The 19,211-nt window shown below is 39.8% G+C and overlaps 1 protein-coding gene across 1 annotated transcript in view; it reads left to right on the top strand.

Moving 5' to 3' along the window:
• Mlf1 (myeloid leukemia factor 1) overlaps positions 1-19,211 on the top strand; it is a 31,794-nt gene extending 12,583 nt beyond the window's left edge. Inside the window, exons 2-8 of the mRNA XM_026392924.2 lie at positions 8,037-8,184; positions 11,856-11,897; positions 12,748-12,831; positions 14,150-14,278; positions 15,703-15,862; positions 17,459-17,597; positions 19,090-19,211. Coding sequence (XP_026248709.2) covers positions 8,037-8,184; positions 11,856-11,897; positions 12,748-12,831; positions 14,150-14,278; positions 15,703-15,862; positions 17,459-17,597; positions 19,090-19,195 — 808 coding nt within the window. The 3' untranslated portion in view covers positions 19,196-19,211. The remainder of the gene's footprint in view (positions 1-8,036; positions 8,185-11,855; positions 11,898-12,747; positions 12,832-14,149; positions 14,279-15,702; positions 15,863-17,458; positions 17,598-19,089) is intronic.

Here is a 19,211-nt window from a genome sequence, read left to right as displayed (position 1 = left end):
ATCAGTGTTCTTGTGGATTTAACATAATAATTCCAGCTTACAATATAAAAAATTTTCTGAAGAATGTACTAGAAAATGACCAAAAGCAGAGACATACTGTAGAGGTCTGCACAGTTAGAAAAAGGATAAGACAACTCTAGCCTGAGGCGTACCCCATCTCCTCCACGGAGAATGGCTGGAACTCTACTGGAAGACTCAGTCTGGTTCAAAAATCAAGGACAGAGTTCAGTATAACACAGTCACTGAAAAGTAGAGGGAGGGGATCCCAAAAAGGAAAGAACCAAGGGTTGCAACTGTGGTTCCAGTGGTAGAGCACTTGCCTAACATGTGTGAGCACTGGTTCAATCCTCAGCACCACATTAAAAAAAATAAAGATATAAATTTGCTGAACAGATTAGTAAAAAAAAAAAAAAAAAGGAAAAGAAAAGAAAAAAGAAAGAACCAGAGAGGATAAACACCAAATACTATGAATAAAATATTAAGCTAAACCACCTGTGTATGGAACAGACTCAAAGAGCACTCAGAGTGATTTTTGCTGTCATTTAATACAGAACTTTTAGGACTAACCAGATTGATTTTCTGCTTAAAATAAAATTCAACACTTCTAAAGAATATAGCAAAATCTAGATCTTCTACAAAATAGTAGCCACAATGTACAGGTAAAGTTCAAAATTACTTAGCAAAGAAACAGATAAAAGATATTCTCCAGATAAGAGATAATCAATAGAGACTTACCTGAAGTGACTCATATATTAGAATCAACAGACAAGAATTTTAAAGCATTTAGTATAATTTTGCTTAATGATGTAAAGGAATATATGCTTGCAGTGAGTGAAAAGATACAAAATCTCAGTAAAAGAAGTGAAATTATATACATATAAAACAATTGATACATACACACTAAATAAAAATTTTAGAAGTGAAAATATAAGAAAAAATCCTCTAGATGGGCTAAACAGAAAGGAGATGACAAGAAAAGTCAGTAAACTTGGAGATATGTAGTTAATCTAAATGTGAATTAACCTGAAAGCCAGAAAAAGAAAACTTGGGGTTGGGGAGAAGATGATGATCCTTAGGAATCTCTAGCAGAATATTGGGATGTTGTCTAACATTAGATGTTACCGGAGGAGAAAGAATAGGGTATAAAAAGTAGTTGTAATAATAGTGGAAATGACTAGATTAGAGAGTTGAGAAGCTGTAAGAAAACTTGAAACAAGACAAACATAAGGAAACCAGGTGTAGGTCCATTATTTTCAGACTTCTAAAAGGAAGTGATGAAGAAAAAAATCTGGAAAACAAAACATCAATTGGATATAACAGAATGACATTTTGAATCAAGCACTTTTGATATCTTACCAGAAACAGCAAGATAGCAGAGGCTGAAGTAGTCTTCAAAGTGTGGAATGGAAAAAAAGTCCACTTGCCTCATCAAAATATCTTTCAAGAGGAAATGGTGCCTATAATTCCATCACCTTGGGGGGGAGCCTGAGACAGGAGGATCCCGGGTTCCAGGCCAGCCTTAGCAACTCACCCAGACCCTGTCTCAAAACAAAATATAAAGAGGATTGGTGATGCAGCTCAGTGGTAGAGTACCCCTAGGTTCAGTACCAAAAGTAAATAAATAAAATAGAAGGAGAAGAAAAAATGGTGAAATGAATATTTTCAGATAAAAGAAAACCAAGAACTTGTTACAACGCATACCCAGGGGACAGGAATCGTGAAGTCAGCTCTTTAGTGAAGGACATGAAGACAGATGGCAATCTGGATGTTAGTGGAGGAGAAAAGAGCGCCAGAGGGTTAAACTTGTGGATAAATGTGGAGTATCTTCTGAGATGTCAGATGATACTGTAGACATTAATAAGAACGAAAATTCCAGGAATTAAAATTTTGTTTTAAATTTAAAAATAAAAGTGAGAGGCTGGGGATGTGGCTCAAGCGGTACTGCGCTCGCCTGGCATGCCGGGGGGAATGGGTTTGATCCTCAGCACCACATAAAAAATAAAATGAAGATGTTGTATCCACTGAAAACTAAAAAATAAATGTTAAAAAAAATCCCCCCCTCTCAAAAAAATAATAATAATATTAAAATAAATAAGTAAATAAAAGTGGGTTCAGAAGCAAGAATGTTCATCACCAAAAAGTGAATTAGTACACTGGGAAATACTAGAATTTTCCTCCAATATGTAACACAGACTTAAGGGAGCAAGAAAGACTGGTTCTGAGAAGATGTGACAAGGAAGGCTCAGGTAGGCAGTATAGCGCACACCCAAAGGACAGTCTGAAGGTCACTGCTAGGACTGATGAAAGGCTGAAGTCTTTGGGACCCAGATTGAAAAGGTCAATTTCACATTTATAAGGATAGTTGTTGTTTTCTAAATCCACATTTGATCCCATGATTATATGACTTTAGTATGTTAAAATATATATAAACAATCAAGACTCATGATTGAGTCTTGAAAAACAGCCATTGATTTCTCTTAGCATCACTAGATGCAAGAAGATAATTGAGCTGTGTCCTCGGAATACAGAGAGGAGGTTTTGTTGATTTCTATGCCCAGGTAGGCCATTGTTTAACTTTAAAAAATTTAGCTAGGCATGGTGGTGCATGCCTGTAATCTCAGCAGCTTGAGAGGCTGAGGCAGGAGGATCACAAGTTCAAAGCCAGCCTCAGCAACTTAGCAAGGCACTTAGCAACTCAGCGAGACTCTGTCTCTAAACATTTTAAAAGGGCAGGGGATGTGTCTCAGTGGCCGAGTGTCCCTGGATTCAATCCCTGGTACCAAAAAAAAAAAAAAAAATTAGATGATATGAGATTACTATGCTCAGATTACTAATGTTGGAATCCAGGAAGGAGAGAGAATACAAAAGCAACGTCAATTCAGAAGTTAACTGAACTTTGACAGACAAAACTAGCACCCTCCTTTCCCATATTCTTGTAGTGGCATTGTTTTTCCTTTCCCTCACTTGGAGAGAGCACAGAAGGCAGGGAGTGCAGCCACCATCCAGCCCACACCTGAAGTTCTGAACCTGGATGACTTGGAGCAGGCTGGCTGCACCTCTAGGAAAACAGACACAGGAAGAGGAAAAGATGGCCAAGGAGCAAGTCAGGGTTGCCACTGTGAGGTTGCAGTTGTTCTGATGCAAAGAGACAAATGTTTAATCATCACTTCATCAGTATTTTTCAATTCCCTGAATTATTTAGAAAGTATTCCAGCCAACAGGAAGTTGAAACTGGCTTTAGCTCTCCAGAAGTCAGGGCTCTACCTACCCCACTGCCCAACCCAGTACCTTTGACATAGGTAGTCAGTAAATATTTGTTAAATAAATGGAGGCTGTTTGCATTGAAGTAAGCAAAAACTGAACAAGAGGACCCTGATAAACAGTTGAATAGGTTCATGGTTCTTCATGTGCAGCCCTTAGAACCTCTGCATTAGGATTGTTCGAATTACTTGCTAAAATGCAAGCTACTAGGCCATGTTCTAGATATAGCAAATTAAAATCCTGGGTGTCAATCCAGCATGTTATTTCATGAAGTGCCTCTAGTGGGTTTCAATGTGTTCAAGTTAAAAGAAATAGTCTTTAGAGGGCAGGGAAAAGAAGATCAAACCCAGAGAAAAAAAAGCATATCTTTAGGGGACAAAGCTTTTCAACATTTCAATGCCATTTGCACTTAGAAAACGTGTATGTGTACCTGGGAGAAGATGGGAGCTAGATGTTACTAGCTCCACTTGGCCTCACTGGTTACCCAAGGCTGAGTATCAGTGTTTTGATATCCAGTAACCTATCTGTGACACTCAGAAGCTCTAGAAGCACAAGAAGTTAGAAAAAACAGTCGAAGAAGAACTTCTGTGTTTTATCCATCAAGGCTCAAAACAGTGCACTTATTCCCATTGCTGATATTCAAGGAGAAAGAGAAATGACTTTTGGGTTTCCATATCTGGGTGGGCAAGGGAGTCCTTGCAGTTACAGTGCACAGGTGCAGGAAGCAAGAGGTGTTTGTGAAAAACAGGGTGAAGAAGCCACAAGGAAGTAGGAGGCATGTACGCATAGTGCCAAAGGAAGGAAGAGAAGAGCTCAAAGAGTATCAGGGAAGGGCAAGAAGGAAGGAAAGAATGGAGAAGGCTTTGCTTGCTAGATTAAAACAAACACTTCTCATGGTCGTGGATTTCATCAATTCTGCTCACTCTGCTTTTAACAAACTAATTGTTTAGTAGTCTTAGGATCTCAACTGTCCACTTGAGTTGTAACAGGAAATAATAGTCACAGATCAAGCCACTGAGTGAGGAGATGATGCCCTGGGGAAGGGTGTTCCTTCAAGAGCTGATGTTTTCAGGGTCTCTTTAGCTCATCCTAACTTGATATGTTTTTAATATACTGCTCTCTTGGTCACCATCTGTAGATACCCTCTCCAGCCATGTAGATGCCCTCAGTGCCAAGTTAGTCTCAAGCTGCATTTTGCAACATCTCAATCCTTAGGGACTGTTTTGTGCAATATGAAAGCAGTTAGATGGTTGTTCTTAAAATTGCTTAAATGACATTATTTTAGAAACATACCTGCTAAGTGGAGTCATGGGTCCTCTAATGACATTCAAATGCTACTTCCTGGAACCTTCGAGTGTACATGGGCAAAGAGAACTGTGTTCTCCAAGAGAGCTAGGTTGTTAGTTGGCTGACCTTAAAGAGGGGACCCTGGGATTCAGGAGGGCTCACTTGAATTGCTGGGATCCTTTAAATGTGTAAGAAGGAGGCAGAAGAGTCAGAGATGTGGGGTTGCTGTGCTGCTGACTTCAAAGATGGAGGAAGGGTCCAGAAGCTGAGGAATAGTCTTCAGGAGCTGGAAGAGGTGGGGAACTGTCCTCCTCTGCCTCCAGAGGGACTGCAGCCCTGCCACATCTTGACAGCCCACTGTAGACTACTGTCCTCTGCTGGAAGATGATGTGGGGCCACCCATGAGCTGTATTAAGCATTCTCTCTCAGCCTTAAGCCAAGGGGTGTTGGTCTGGCATTGCACTCCAACTGGGCTGCGCAATGCAGGTGGCCTCTTGTTGAGAGCCACAGCCAAAGGGGCCCCAGCAAATTTCCAGCTGCCAGCAAACTTCCAGCTGCCGGCTGATGATTGGCTCACAGTGGCCCCAGCAACATCTAGATGATTGGCTCCTCTGCAGTCATGTTCATTGGGCTGTTTCCCTGCCCTTCAGACTGCCAGCTGATGATTGGCTCACAGTGGCCCCAGCAACATCTAGCTGATTGGCTCCTCTGCGGTCATGTTCATTGGGCTGTTTCCCTGCCCTTCAGACTACGGAACTGCTCATTGGGGGACTTCTTTGGCTCCGCCCACGCGACCTAGCCAATCGGCCTCAAGAGCAGGAGGATTGTGGGAGGTGGTTGTTGGTGTGGGGGTGGAGAGGCTTGTGGAAGCCGGTGGTGGCAGTTGGGCTCTGAGGGTTTTTCCTGAGGAGCTGTTTTGCTTGGCGTTTGTAGTTCTAAAAATAAAGTTAGTTTCTTTTGACAAGTGGCTCCTGAATTGTGCCCAGCCAGACTGTGGCAGCCTCTACTTTCATTTGGCAGAGAGTCTGCTTCCTCTGGCTCTGGACCTGGGAATTACCATTGTGGCTAGGTAATTTCATCCTTGCCTTATTTGGTGAAGAACATCCTATCGAAACTCCTTTGTTAATTTCCCTATAAATAAAGGGATTCCAGGTGCACGCTCTCTCCAGTGTGGAAGCTGACCCTTCAGGTCCCACTCTCGATTTGAAAAATTTATATCTGTGCTGTGTGATTTTTCTCCGCCTTCTTAGCTTAATGTTGCAGCAAGCCCATTTAAACCCAGTTTGACTCGTCTGAGCGGGACAAGAGAAGATAATAGGTTTATGACTCTGGAAGTCACTGAATTAATGGCATTTTGATAGAGCAGCAATAGGAATCTAATAAAATATCCAAGTGTTATAGCCTTAATTTAAAAATATGTAAAAGTCTCATTCTCTGTTAGACTGTTATTGTACCAAGAACTATCCCATTATTCAGTCTTACTGCAAGTCTCTGCTTGACACTCAGGGTGCATAATAAACATTTACCGAATTCTAATTATCTCCTGTAGCAGATGGTCTCCCACCATTTCTTGGGAAAGTGTTTGACCATTCTTCAGTGAAGGATGTGTTTCCTTTGATGCTCACTACCCAAAAAAACATCTCATATCCATTGCAGTCAATACCTGTGGGTCTTCTCCCTTAGTGACTTTTGATTTAGGGGACAAACTCATTTAAACTGAGTTGGTTTTCTCTGGCCCAGGTGTGTTAGTAAGTGGGACGTGGGTTCTGTGGCTTCTTAGGTCTCAGCTGTAGCTGCTCTGGAGCCAGACCACTTGACTGCCTGAGGACTCCACCCTCAACTTTTATGTCCTGGAAGCTTGTGTTGTAATACAGATCATCCCAAAATAGACTTGGCTTGTGGCAAAAATCTATAAAACTACTTATGATACATAAGCCAATTTGTAAACTATTTAGTTTTGTAGATTTGTGTTCAATTTTCTTATGTCTTTGGATGAAACTAACAAAATCAATAGGATGATGGCAGTTTTAAACATGCTGTATGTGGGATGTGGCGTGTGCTGGGCCCTTTGCTGCTGTAACTTAGAGCAGCTGAAAGCAAGCGTGTATTAGGACACAGCTCGCATTGGTTAAGAACCAGAGCAATTGGGCTGGGTAGCTCTGCCCAGAGCCATCTCAGGAGTCTGCAGCCTTCTTGGGTCTTGATTGGTACAGAAACCACTCCCAAGTGCGAGTCACATGGCTGTTGGCTGGTCCGGACAAGCTGCCCTTTGGTCCCTTAGGAGGCCCTGTCCACAGGCTGCTGGTAGGTGGCAGGGGAGCCAGCATGCTGAGTGTGGACACTCACCATGGAGCCAAGGGCTGCTTAATTTCAGAAGCCACACCCTGTCACTTGTGTCCTCTTCATTAGAAGCATATCATGGAGTCCACCCCACATTCAGGGGAGCTGACATCAGGGCACCAGCATCAGGGCGGGGGCCATGGGAGCTGAACTAGTGGCTGACCACCACAGTGCATCAACTTATAACTTTCCCACCTGAAACGAAGTTCAATAACAGGGCTTGTGCAGCATGCCACAAACAGGCCTTCCATTTTAAATGACATGAAGTGAAAACGGAAGCCTTTGAGCTTTCAGACAGGAAATTCAGAACACGCTTGAGGATAAGATCAAAAGGACCACCAACAACAACAAAAAAGATGTAGCAGAAGGCTGAGACTGTAGCTCAGTGGTAGAGTGCTTGCCTAGCATGGGTTGAGGCACTGGGTTTGATCCTCAACACCACATAAAAAAATAAAGTTATAAAAAATACATATATTAAAAAATACTCATTTAAAAAAAAAGATGTAGAGAGATTTAGCTGTGTGATGATTCTCATGTCTAAGCTCTTAGAACAGAACTCAGCCTTGGATTGTCTGTAGCTTTGTCTGTTACAACATGGCATCTTCATAGTGTTCCCAACATAGCAGTGGCTCTCAATGCTCATATTTCATAAATAAGAGTTAAATATAGGCCAATGTTCCTTATTACTCCTCATTAGAATCTAAACTGCTGATTGCCAAGGTGGCCCCTGCCTGGCAGCAATATTTTTCAGGTTTCTGGTTTTGCCATTCTCTCAGTTTTCTTGCCTTTTTTTTTGTTGTTGTTCTCTCTGCCTGAGGTATGTTACTTCATATTTACTGTTTTTATACAGAAGGAGATAAATAAGGGACCAGTGGATTGGTGACTTTTTATGGAATAAATGAAGGTGTAATTATGTTAATATAATAAGTGAATTATATAATTATGTTAATGTATTAAGTGAATTATAGTAGGTAACAGTAGAAGAACAGGTTTGCATAAATTGTATTGATAAGTGTAAGTTTTTTAATGAAATAATTCTACTTTTTTTTTGCCCCTTTAACAAGCATATTAGCCACAAATAATTTTTTGTAGTATTTAGCCCACTTGTTATTTAAATCCCAAGTCTTACCTCTTCTCTGTCTTTTCAGTGATTCTTTTCATGCACACCGAGAAAATATGCGGCAGATGATGAGGAGTTTCTCTCTTCCGTTTGGGAGAGACATGCTCAGTGTCTCTGAGTGTGGAGGGAGAGCTTGCGGCCACAGGGGATGGGACGACAACGAAGACTCCTTTACTGTGAGTTCCTTGCTATGGGAAGTGTTGAGGCCATGTGTCTGGCACAGCTGCCAACTGCAGGGGCCCACCATGCCATCAGAGCCTGGAGGACCACAGGGTTGTGGTCACAAGCCAGAGTTGAACTTCTTATTTTCATAGACATACTTCTCACCTCAAAACCTCCTCCTATGTCTTAAATTAGAGCAAACCAGGAAAATTTCCTCCGTATACTCTCTAAAAAATCTTTTGACACATGGTGAAACCTGTAGTATAAGTTTTATCTTATTGGACCAGGGAACAGTGACCTTCTGCAGGATGCCTGTTCTACAGGGCATGGTTAGCCTTCAGCCACATCTAGGAAACCTTGCCCAACACAGCATGTTCCCACGTCTCATCTGTGAGTAGGGCTGAAGGCTAAAACATCCTCTGCTCAAAAAGTTCAAGGACATTCATGGCTTCACTGTTTTCTCTTTTGCTGATTCTGCTTCTGTTGTATTTTCAGCCTTGGGAATGGTAGTTCTAGAGTAACAAACCCATAAGGGATTCTCTGCTGTTGCAATGTGGATCTCTGAAACTCAAGGAACATTGAATTGGCTAATGGGAAACCTCCAGAATCTTCCAGAAAAACATTTTTTTTTATTTTCTCTTTGCAGTAAGCTTATGTAGAGCAAAATATTTTAGACAGTCCTAAGAACATTACATTTGCCACTTAAAATGAAAATAGCTTTTACATTCTCTTTCATCAATATTATTGCCAAGCAACAACTCACAAATTTATTTTCTTTTAATTAGTGAGTGGTATTATCATTATATATATATAAAACATATATGAGACATTATATATATAAGCATATATGACACATTTCATATATATATATATATTTAGTGCTAGTCAGTTTACTTAAAAGTTTAACATCAGGGGAAAATTTTTCTAAAATGAATTATGGTCATGAAAAATCATCAGAGCATTAAACGATTTTTTATGCCTGCTCTAACCATGGCAAGGAACGAATAGGCTACATGTAGCACTTTATATTTATGTGCATAAATTGGCTACTTGCAGCTTTTGTTCAGGAAGCAGGAGGTGGCAGTTTCATTGCCCTGCTTTGTAAGCATAGAGAGGAGACCTGTCTAATTCAGTTGAGATTTCCTGTTGAAGACACTTGTGCACACTAGCTATGGCTCTGCTGGTCATCCATTGAAAGCAGAGGTGAGCATTTCTTTCCTGGACACTTGTGTTTAAAGCACTGAATGTTTAATAGGAAGTAGAGTAAGAAATATATAAACAAGTAGAAACATTTTGTGAAACTACAGTTTATGAGTTTTATAATTTAGCCTATTATCATTTTACCATGTTTCATATTTCATATTACATTTGCCTTGAGAAAGTGGCCTTAAGTCAAGAAAAAACAGCAAAGGTATAAGATTGCATAATTGTGATTATCAAATAATAAAAGTCAAGTGGAAAAAGGAGAGTCAAGACCAATATTTGAATAAAAACTAAAATAACCTCTCCCTTCTTCTCATAATTGGGCTAACATAACAAAATCCTTTGAACTGGGCAGCTTACAAACAACAGAAATTTACTTCTCACAGTTCCCAAGACTGGGAATTGCGGGATCAAAGTGTGAGCAGAATCTCTGATGAGCGAGCACTCTGCTTCATAGACACTGTGGAAGAATGGCAAACCCTCAGGCCTCTTCTGTAAACCTCCATTCTCCTTCTGAATGGCAGCGTTGTGAATGTGCACGGTGCAGTGTGGCAGCCCCTAGCCTCACATCTCCTGACCACTTGAAATGTGCCTCGTGTTCAAGCAGAATCAAAATTAAATAAAGGGGGCTGGGGTTGTGGCTCAGTGGTAGAGCACTCGTCTAGCACATGCAAGGCCCTGGGTTAGATCCTCAGCACCATATTAATTAATTAATTAATTAATTAATTAAATGGGTCCAACTACAACTAAAAAATAAATATTAAACAAAATTAGATAAAGGGGTAGTATCAAACTAAAAAGCCTTCTGTATAGCAAAGCCAACAAGTAACAAAGTGGTGAGAGCGCCCAGAGAATGGAAGAAAATATTTGCAAACCATATATTTGAAAAAAAATTAAAATATATAAGGAACTCAAACAACTCAGTAGCAAGAAAACAAATAACCCTAATTAAAAATGGACAAAGGATCCGAACAGACATTTCTGAAAAGAAGACAGGCAGGGCTGGGTTTTGTAGCTCAGTGGAAGAGCACTTTCCTAGCATGTGTGAGGCACTGGGTTTAATTTTCAGCACCACATTAATTCAATAAAGGTCCATTGACAACTAAAAAATATTAAAAATGAAGATAGGCAAATGACCAATAGGTACATGAAGAAATTTTCAGCACCGCTGATAATTAAAGAAGTACAAATTAAAACCACAATGAGCCAGGTGTGGTTGGCACATGCCTGTAATCCCATCAGCTCAGGAGGCTGAGGCAGGAGGATCATGAGTTCAAGGCCAGCTTCAGCAATTTAGCTGGGCCCTAAGCAACTCAGCTAGACCCCTGTCTCTAAATCAAAACAAGAGCTGGGGTTGTGGCTCAGTGGTTGAGTGTTTCTGTGTTCAATCCTCAGTACCAAAAAAAAAAAAAAAAAAAGAAAGAAAGAAAAACAACCACAGAGAGAGAGTGCCTCATCTATTAGAATGGTTTTTTAAAAAGATGAAAGATAAGGCTGGGTTTGTGGCTCAGTAGCAGAGCACTTGCCTTGAACTTGTAAGGCACTAGGTTTGATCTTCAATACCACATGAAAATAAATAAACAAAATATATTGTGTCCATGTATAACTAAAAAAGTATTTAAAAGAAAAAAGATGAAAGATAGTTAATGTTGAAGAGGATACAGAGAAAAGGGAATGCTTGTTGGTGGGAGTGTAATTACTACAGAAAATGGGGTGGAGCATCCTCAAAAGACTAAAGAGAGCCCCCATGTGACTCAATGATCCCACTTCTGAGTATCCAGAGAAAATGAAATCAGGTGTCTAGGGGATGTCTGCACTGTGTATTTGTTGTAGCATTGTGCACAGTAGCCAAGAGAAGGAAAGGATTGTCAACAGGTCCATGCATAAAGAAAATGTGGTGTATATACACAATGGAATATAATTCAGCCTTCAGAAAGAGGGGAAATCCTGTCATTTGTGAGAACATGGGTGAATCTGGAGGACATTACGCTAAATGAAAGAAACTAGACCCAGGAAACAAATAACCACCCAATCTCACTGGTAATTGGTTATAGGCAAGATTAACAGATCTTTATTTAAAAGTATAGAATAATTGAGCAAAGGAAAGATAATCATAATCATTATACCTTTTTAATTAAGTCTGGTATAAAGTTGCATTTCCTTTGAGAAATGTGTACCTTAATCTATAGCACATAAATTTTCTTTCAACTGCCCTACCATAGAGTAGTCATACTTCAAGTGACATATGGCCTCTCTGTTTGTCTGCCAGGCTCCTGTCGGGCTCTGTGATGAATATGACAGACAATTTAGAAATACATTTGAATAAAAAAAAGAAAAAAAAGAAATACATTTGAGTCTTTTTTATTAAAAGTTTCTGTAATATTTGCAGCTGTGAGTAATGTGGTTGTTTAGTGTGTTTTTATATTTTTCAGGGACTACTATAAATATTACAACCAAAATTAATATGACATTATCTTTCTAGGCAAGGAGTTCTCTCATGCCTTTCGGCAGTTTTGGCAGTTTGGTTTGTATCATGAGACATAAATAATTTTAGCAATTTTTTGACAAATATTTATTTTTTATGAACTTAGACTGAATTGGCATGCATCTCACTACTAATGCTTTTTCATAACGCTTTTTAGTATTTGTACTGAAACCTTTCCTTTCAAATTTTAAATTTGTCATAGTGTTTAGGCATGTGTCACATAAAAATACATGAAGTCAGTCTTTGGAAATAAAATATAGATTTTGATAGACTTAAGATTCACTTGCTTTGGCTCCTCACTTGTGTTGGAGAGTCGCGGGTCTTGACATGCTTGTGGTGACTTTCTAGAAGATGGGGAAGGAGTTTGGAAGAGCTCAGATTGGCTTTAGGAGTTTGTGGCCAGCATGTCCAAGCTGCTTTTTCTTGCCTAGGCACACATATGGATGCTCTGCTTTTGTCATTTCTCCATGCCTGATTCTTTGGGCTTTGGTTCTGAGTCTGTTGCTAGATTCCAGCATACCTAAAAACATTCCAAGGAGTAGCATAGAGTACCTCAAATGTGGAACGTTTGTATCTGTTTTCTCTGGAAAAGTGTTTTTTATTCCTTTGTGCTAGATTTGAGCCATCATGGCACATATGACCTCTGTGCGCGTGTATATAGTGTTACAGTTCCCTAATCATTTACCATTGTTTGGCATTTTTGCATATGCTTTAATTGCTTCCTTAACAAACCGCTCTCATTTTATAGTTTTAAAATTATTTTTGCCTGATTGCTGCGTGAGATCCCATTAAGTGAACTGGGGAGAAGTTTTTCAGCTATTTGGGGAAGATTGGTTTGCTGTTTTGTGTGGTACTTGGGGTGAATAACATGCTTCCTGATGTCCTGCAGCACGCCGATGGCAACCCTTTCCAGGCAATGAACCGAATGATGCAAAATATGGGAAACAATATGCAGGAGTTACAAAGGAATTTTGTAAGTACTAAAAATAGTGATAAGAACATGGTTTCAGTCATCGGCACCCTATATTAGAGTGGCTGTTTGTTTATCTAGTACCAGGAATTGAACACAGAGTGCTGTACCACTGAGCCACTTTCCACTCTCCTTACTTTTTATTTCAAGACAGGGTCTAAGTTGCTGAGGTTGCCTTTGAACTTATAGTCTTCATAGTAATAGTAGCTTTTAAACGTTTTTAACTCTTAGTCTGCAGTAGCCAAAAATGTCTTACATGATTAATCCATACACAGTACTTATATACTTTATAAATATACCTGAAACAAAAGTTTCATGAGGGCTAGGGTTGTAGGTCAGTGGTAGAGTGCTTGCCTCACATGTGGAAGACACTGTGTTTGATCCTCAGCACCACGTAAAAATAAAATAAAGGTATTGTGTCCATCTACAACTAAAAAGAAAATTTTAAAAAGTTTCATAAGAAAATGATCATAATATTCATAGTATGTATTGATATTTTCCATTTTATTCCATGTTTTAAAATTCCTGGTCATATTCCACTAAATTTATTTCACAACCTACAAGTGGGAAAAGTAACATTAGATAACTTTCATAATTAAAAAAAAAATCAACCTCTAAACATTATTCTGCTGAGTAACTAATATAATTAAACCTTTTATTTGAATTTATTTATTTGTCTTATTTATAACCTGTCTACTTAAAAATATCCATAGCATCTAAGAAATGAATTTGTTATATTAAAAAACTGAGAACAGAAACTTCAGGCATGATTTTAGGGGCTGGAGTCAGGTAGTCCAGGTGCTCATAAACCTGTTCGAGGGCACCTGCCCTTCTCCCATATATTATGTGGAAAAGAAGTAACTCCTTCTGAAGAAGACTTGAGGCACACGATCTTTGGGTTGTTTCAGGGTGCCCTGGGGCCAGGCATCAACAGTCCTTTCCTAGTGTCTCGCACTGGTACCCATGCAGGGCGTCAAACTTCCTGGCCTATGTATGGTTGCCCATGTGGGCAGGAGTGCATGGAGGGTCAGCCACTGACTGGGATGTGTTTCGAGCTTCAAGGGCACAGCATCTTTACTTACATCTGAGCCAGAGAGACCCAAAGACTCAAGTGGACCACTTGTTCTTTGCAAGGAGAAAGGGAACTGGTATCAAAAAGTGAAGGATGTTAGTACCCCTGGGTGCCCTCTGGATAAACCATATTGGTATTGTAGAAACCTTGGTAGAGTTGAGAGCTAGTCTTGTTACTTATTTGGACCCTTTGGCATTAATTCTTTCAATTTCACTAGACTCTGAATTTAATATTTCTTTTTGCCTCTAGGGTCAGCTTTCAATGGATCCAAATGGACATTCATTTTGTTCTTCTTCAGTGATGACATACTCCAAAGTAGGAGATGAGCCTCCCAAGGTTTTCCAGGCCTCCACTCAGACCCGTATGGCTCCGGGAGGAGTACGTATTGAGTCAGCCTTCTCAGAGCTGTGTGCAGTGGGCTTGCGGGCTGGGGCTGTGGTGGTGCTGGGAGCCGGTGCAGCTCGGCTGCATTCAGTTATGGTGCTTTGTTGGCGCCCCATGATGGTGACTCCCTTCTCCTGAGTGTCTGCTGATGTTTATTATCTTTGCATATTGACGAGGGACACTAAAAGAAGCTTTTGTGTCATGAATTACCTACTTTCAGTTTATTTGAAGTAAATGAATTTAACTAATGAAATATTTTAAGTTACAGAAAGGACATAAGATGGTTACCTTATTCCTGCCACCCCACTTAGTCAAACCACAATGTTTCTCTCCTTTGCCTCAAGTTGTCTAAGTAAAAATGTTACATACACTTAAAGCTTCCAATGTAGTCCTCCAGAGGTCCCTTTCCTCTTTCTTCCTCCAAGAGATATCTGTTTTCTGGCTTGTCATTCTCATATGTGTTTTACAATTTTCTTATTTATGGAGGCATCATAGAATACAATGGGTTATTTTTTCAGGTTCCTGTACTTCCTGCATGTGGCATCATTGCTGCATGTGTGCTCTGCAGCTTCTGAGGTTATTAACTTGATACCCGTAGCCTTGCTTTTTAAATTTCAACTTCTGTGTGTTCCTTCTCTTAGATATGACCATGTTGCTATCCCACAGTGACCAAAACTGTTGGCTTCTACAAACTTTGGCATGGGAATTCCCATTTCTTTGTGTCCTTATTGGTACTGGTAATAAAACTTGAGGTTCACCAGACTCTACTGGAAGTGAGGTGGTTCATTCTGTAGTTCTTATACACACCTCACCCTTTTGTGCTGCTCTTGCTGTGGTTCAGCACAAGCTTTATGCACATTTTGGTCTTCAGTTGCTGAAAGCAGCAGCATCTTCAATGTTAACAGTTGAATCGTGGCTGTCTCACAGCAATCATGTTGCTGTCTCTGGCTGTCATAAATAGTGTGCTGACCCTTCCATAGAGCTGAGAGCATCATCACCATGAGATTCAAGCCTGTCAGCCTGCCTGGGGAGTGAGTAGCAGCCTTATTTAGGTGGGCAGTGAACTAACTTCTGTTAAACTGCCAAAGACTAGGCCCTTGAAGGCATTGTACTTTACAGAATTGGAGCATCCTCTGTTTCAATATTTGGTTACAGTTTGGAAAAAGGTTAAATTGCATTGGTTCTGACTGTTCTGGGGTCTTCGTTTTCAGCAGTTCAGGAAATATCAGAGACCAGATGCCAGTTTTATTGCCCCCTGGTGGGAGGGCCAGAACTGAGTGGTTACTGGGAACTTCTGGAGTATGACTCTTTGGCCCCATCTCCATAAGCTATGTGCCTCTGGAGATTTATGTCAAAGCTGTCTATTCTGTATATATTTAAGTAATAACAAAATCATTTTTCCCCCTCATTTTTTGCAGATAAAGGAAACCAGGAGAGCAATGAGAGATACTGACAGGGGACTAGAAAAGATGGCTGTTGGCCATCATATCCAGGACCGGGCTCACGTCATCAAAAAGTGCAAGAACAGCAAGGCTGGGGATGAAGAGGTCAACCAGGAGTTCTTCAACATGTGTGAGAGTGAGTGGCCAGGCCGCCTCCGCCTCCCACAGGGAAGCAGCGCTGCATGTGCAGACTTGGCTTTCTCTGAACAGCACATCCTGAGCTGTGCTTCATGACCAGTGTGGAGTGAACACAATAGGACTGTGTCTCAGCCGTCAACGGCACGTCTCTTTTACAGGGATTCTTGGCAATGTGGAGTCTCATTTATTTTTCTTGTCTTATAAAATGGACTTTTTGAATTATGTTTTAATAATATCAGTAGGCAAAACTAATTTTTAGATATGTTTTATTATCAAGGAAGTACATTTGAAAAGGATGACGTAAAAATAAAAATCATCTACAACCCAACCCCATATAAGTGTCAGCTATGCTTTAGTGAATTCCTTCCAGCAATTTTATGGACACAAATGCACACACATTTTTCAGGTTACATTTTACCACCTAGCTTATGTGTGTGTATCTGAACTCACCCACCCATCATGTTTTTTTCAAATAACATTTCGGTAGTTACCTAAGTGTTAATCACAAATTCACCATCATTTACTTAAACCATTCTGCATTTTGAGCAGTTAGATCTAAAGATTTCAATTCCTGGTATATGCCATATAAAATATTATGCATATATATGAAGTAGATATTTTCATTTTCTTGATTTTATATTCATTCTTCAGTGCATTTAAGCCTTTCCAGTATCCTACCCTTTCTTATTAAAGTTTTTATTATATTTAAATGTATTAGCAATCTTAATAAACAAATTTCGATTTTTGGCGGGGGGTACTGGGGATTGAACTTAGGGCACTTAACCACTGAACCACATCCCCAGCCCTATTTTGTCTTTAATTTAGAGACAGGGTCTTATTGAGTTGCTTAACACTTCGCTTTTCTGCTGAAATTGGCTTTAAACTCGAAGTCCTCCTGCCTCAGCCTCCTGAACCTCTGGGATTACAGGCCTGCACCACTGTGCCTGGCTAACAAATTTTAATTTTATTTTAGTCAATATTAATAATCCAGCTTTTGCATTTTAAAAGTGAAACTACTTAAACTTAATTGTATTCATCTCCTATTTTCAGAAAGTATTCTGAACGTTTTATAATATAGGGTTTAAATAATTAAGTCATTTTAGAAAAAATTCTTTTGAGATAGTTTGATAAAGCCATTATTATGCAATAAGAGGGAAGCCTCCATATCTTGACCTTTTTGAAATTGTAATCTTTGTAATTTTACCATTTAAATACACAGAGAATTTCACATAATCAACATGCTGGAGAAACTATAGTTCAGGAAAACACTACCCTGGAAGAACAGGAGCTGTGGTCTCTGCTGGAGGTTGTGGAGACTGGGTCACCTGCTCACACCAGAAGCTAAGAGCCAAGGGAGGAGCCTCTTAGGGGAAGGACGGCAGAGCAGAGAGGCCCTTGGATAGGAAGATGATAAACAGAAAGCTACCCCGGAGGCGGCAGGCCAGGGCTGGATGTCCAGGGAAGCCAGCCTTCAGCTAAGGGGAGAGGGCGGGGACTCCCTGACTGAGGCCACATACCTGGCACAGCCCTGGCCTCCTGGAGCCCACTGCCCCTGCTGTACACAGTACTGTCCTGTGCTCTGGTTTCAATGCAGGTGATGCACTTGCCTTTGATGATGAGTGGCAAACTGAGGTCCTGAAGTTCAACCCTGGGGGGCGGCCGCGCAAAGTGGAGAACACCAGGATGCGCAGCGTCGGTCACGAGAATGCAGGACCCCGGGAGGTGAAAAGAAGGTAAAGGCCATTTGCCCAATGCATTTTTAAGGGAAAGTTAGGCAGCTGTACCTCTTACCAGAAAGTTCTGACATCCAAGTTGTATGCACAGTATTGTTCCTAAAATATGTAAAAATTTCACATTATGTCTGAGTTTTCATTACAAATTTAACTTTGTATTTTAAAAACCTACTGTTTTAGCATTGTATGGTTAGTAATTTACCAGCAATCTACACTTCAGAAGACAGAGGCCAAAATCCTCCTAAGGAAAATTAATATACTGTAATGCAGTTCTTCTTGCAAAATGAATTCTAATCTAGATGTGGGTAAAGTCCTATATGTCACAGGAGCTAAAGATATTTGCATCTAGAGGGATGATAAAAGGAGAGGGAGAGCTATATTTGGAAGATTAACTTCCCTAAAATTTCAAAATTTAGTATTTATGGTAAATGAATTTTTAGACATGTATAATATGTAAGACAGTATATGAAATACAACATTTTATGTATATTAGATAATTTGGAAGAATGTTGCAAAAAGTTTAGCCTTTCTTTGAATTATCCTTTGGAATAGCTGGGAAAAAAATTATCCTTTGTGAAACCAGCACCATACTTTGCCACTGTCTTCTGACACCTGTGCTTGAGTGATGTTAATAAAGATTTAAATAATTTATTTCAAATTTCATAAAACATATATTAAGAGTTATAGATTTTAGTACATATTCTGGAGTTACCATGGAAGTTGGTTCTCTGGAGGAAACTGAAATGATACCCAATTCCTAGTTGAAATTACCCTGGAGAGAGCAGAGCCTCCCCAGGCCTTCAAGCAGAACCCTGTTGAGGGCTGAGTAGAAGGCAGAGGTTTCCTATGCCACAGGACAAGTGGTGTCCAGCCAACCAGAATCTTGTGCAGAATGTCAGGTGCCAGACCTCGTAAAGTACTTGCTCAGGAATTCTGAGCACTAGTATTTTCTATTAAATGCTTAAATACTTGCTCTCATCTTAATTTTAGATAATATCTGTCCCACTTTAAAATTTGATGGTTAAAAATCGAGTAGTGCTAAGTTTGAATATGAAATCCAGGTCCCAATTAGAGAAGATAAACTCTTTATGGATGATTTATAGATCTGTGGCCCTAATCAGCAGCATTTTAACCAGTACTGCCCAATAGCATTGTCTAAAATGTTTTTCTACAGTGATGAAAATGTTATATATTTATACTGTGCAATATTATAACTATTAAACACATGTGTCTATTAAGTCACACTGGAATATAGCAGGCACAACGGAGGAGTTATTTTTAATTAAATATATATGTGGCTAGTGGCTGCATATTGAACCAGTACTGTTAAACTGCAAACACTTAGATCTTAGGTAAACAGATATTGCTTTCTTAACTGTTCAATGAAGTAGTGCTTTCTTAAGTTACAGTGGTTTTTAAACATGTTTGCAATGACTCGAAAAACACTGAGCATTTTAAAAGTGGTATCAACATGCATGTATTCATTTCTCAGGGATAAATCTCATCATAGTCCAGCCCTTGAAAGTGGAAGAAAACCAAAAGTTTTTGGAGACAAACTCAACATCAAAGGATCACCTGTGAAAATCAACAAAAAATAAACAGCCATGCCCTTGA

This window comes from Urocitellus parryii, chromosome 2 (genome assembly GCF_045843805.1).
Source record: "Urocitellus parryii isolate mUroPar1 chromosome 2, mUroPar1.hap1, whole genome shotgun sequence".
Lineage (NCBI taxonomy): Eukaryota > Metazoa > Chordata > Mammalia > Rodentia > Sciuridae > Urocitellus > Urocitellus parryii.
Note: the sequence above shows the minus strand (reverse complement) of the source record. Positions and strands in the feature narration are given on the sequence as shown.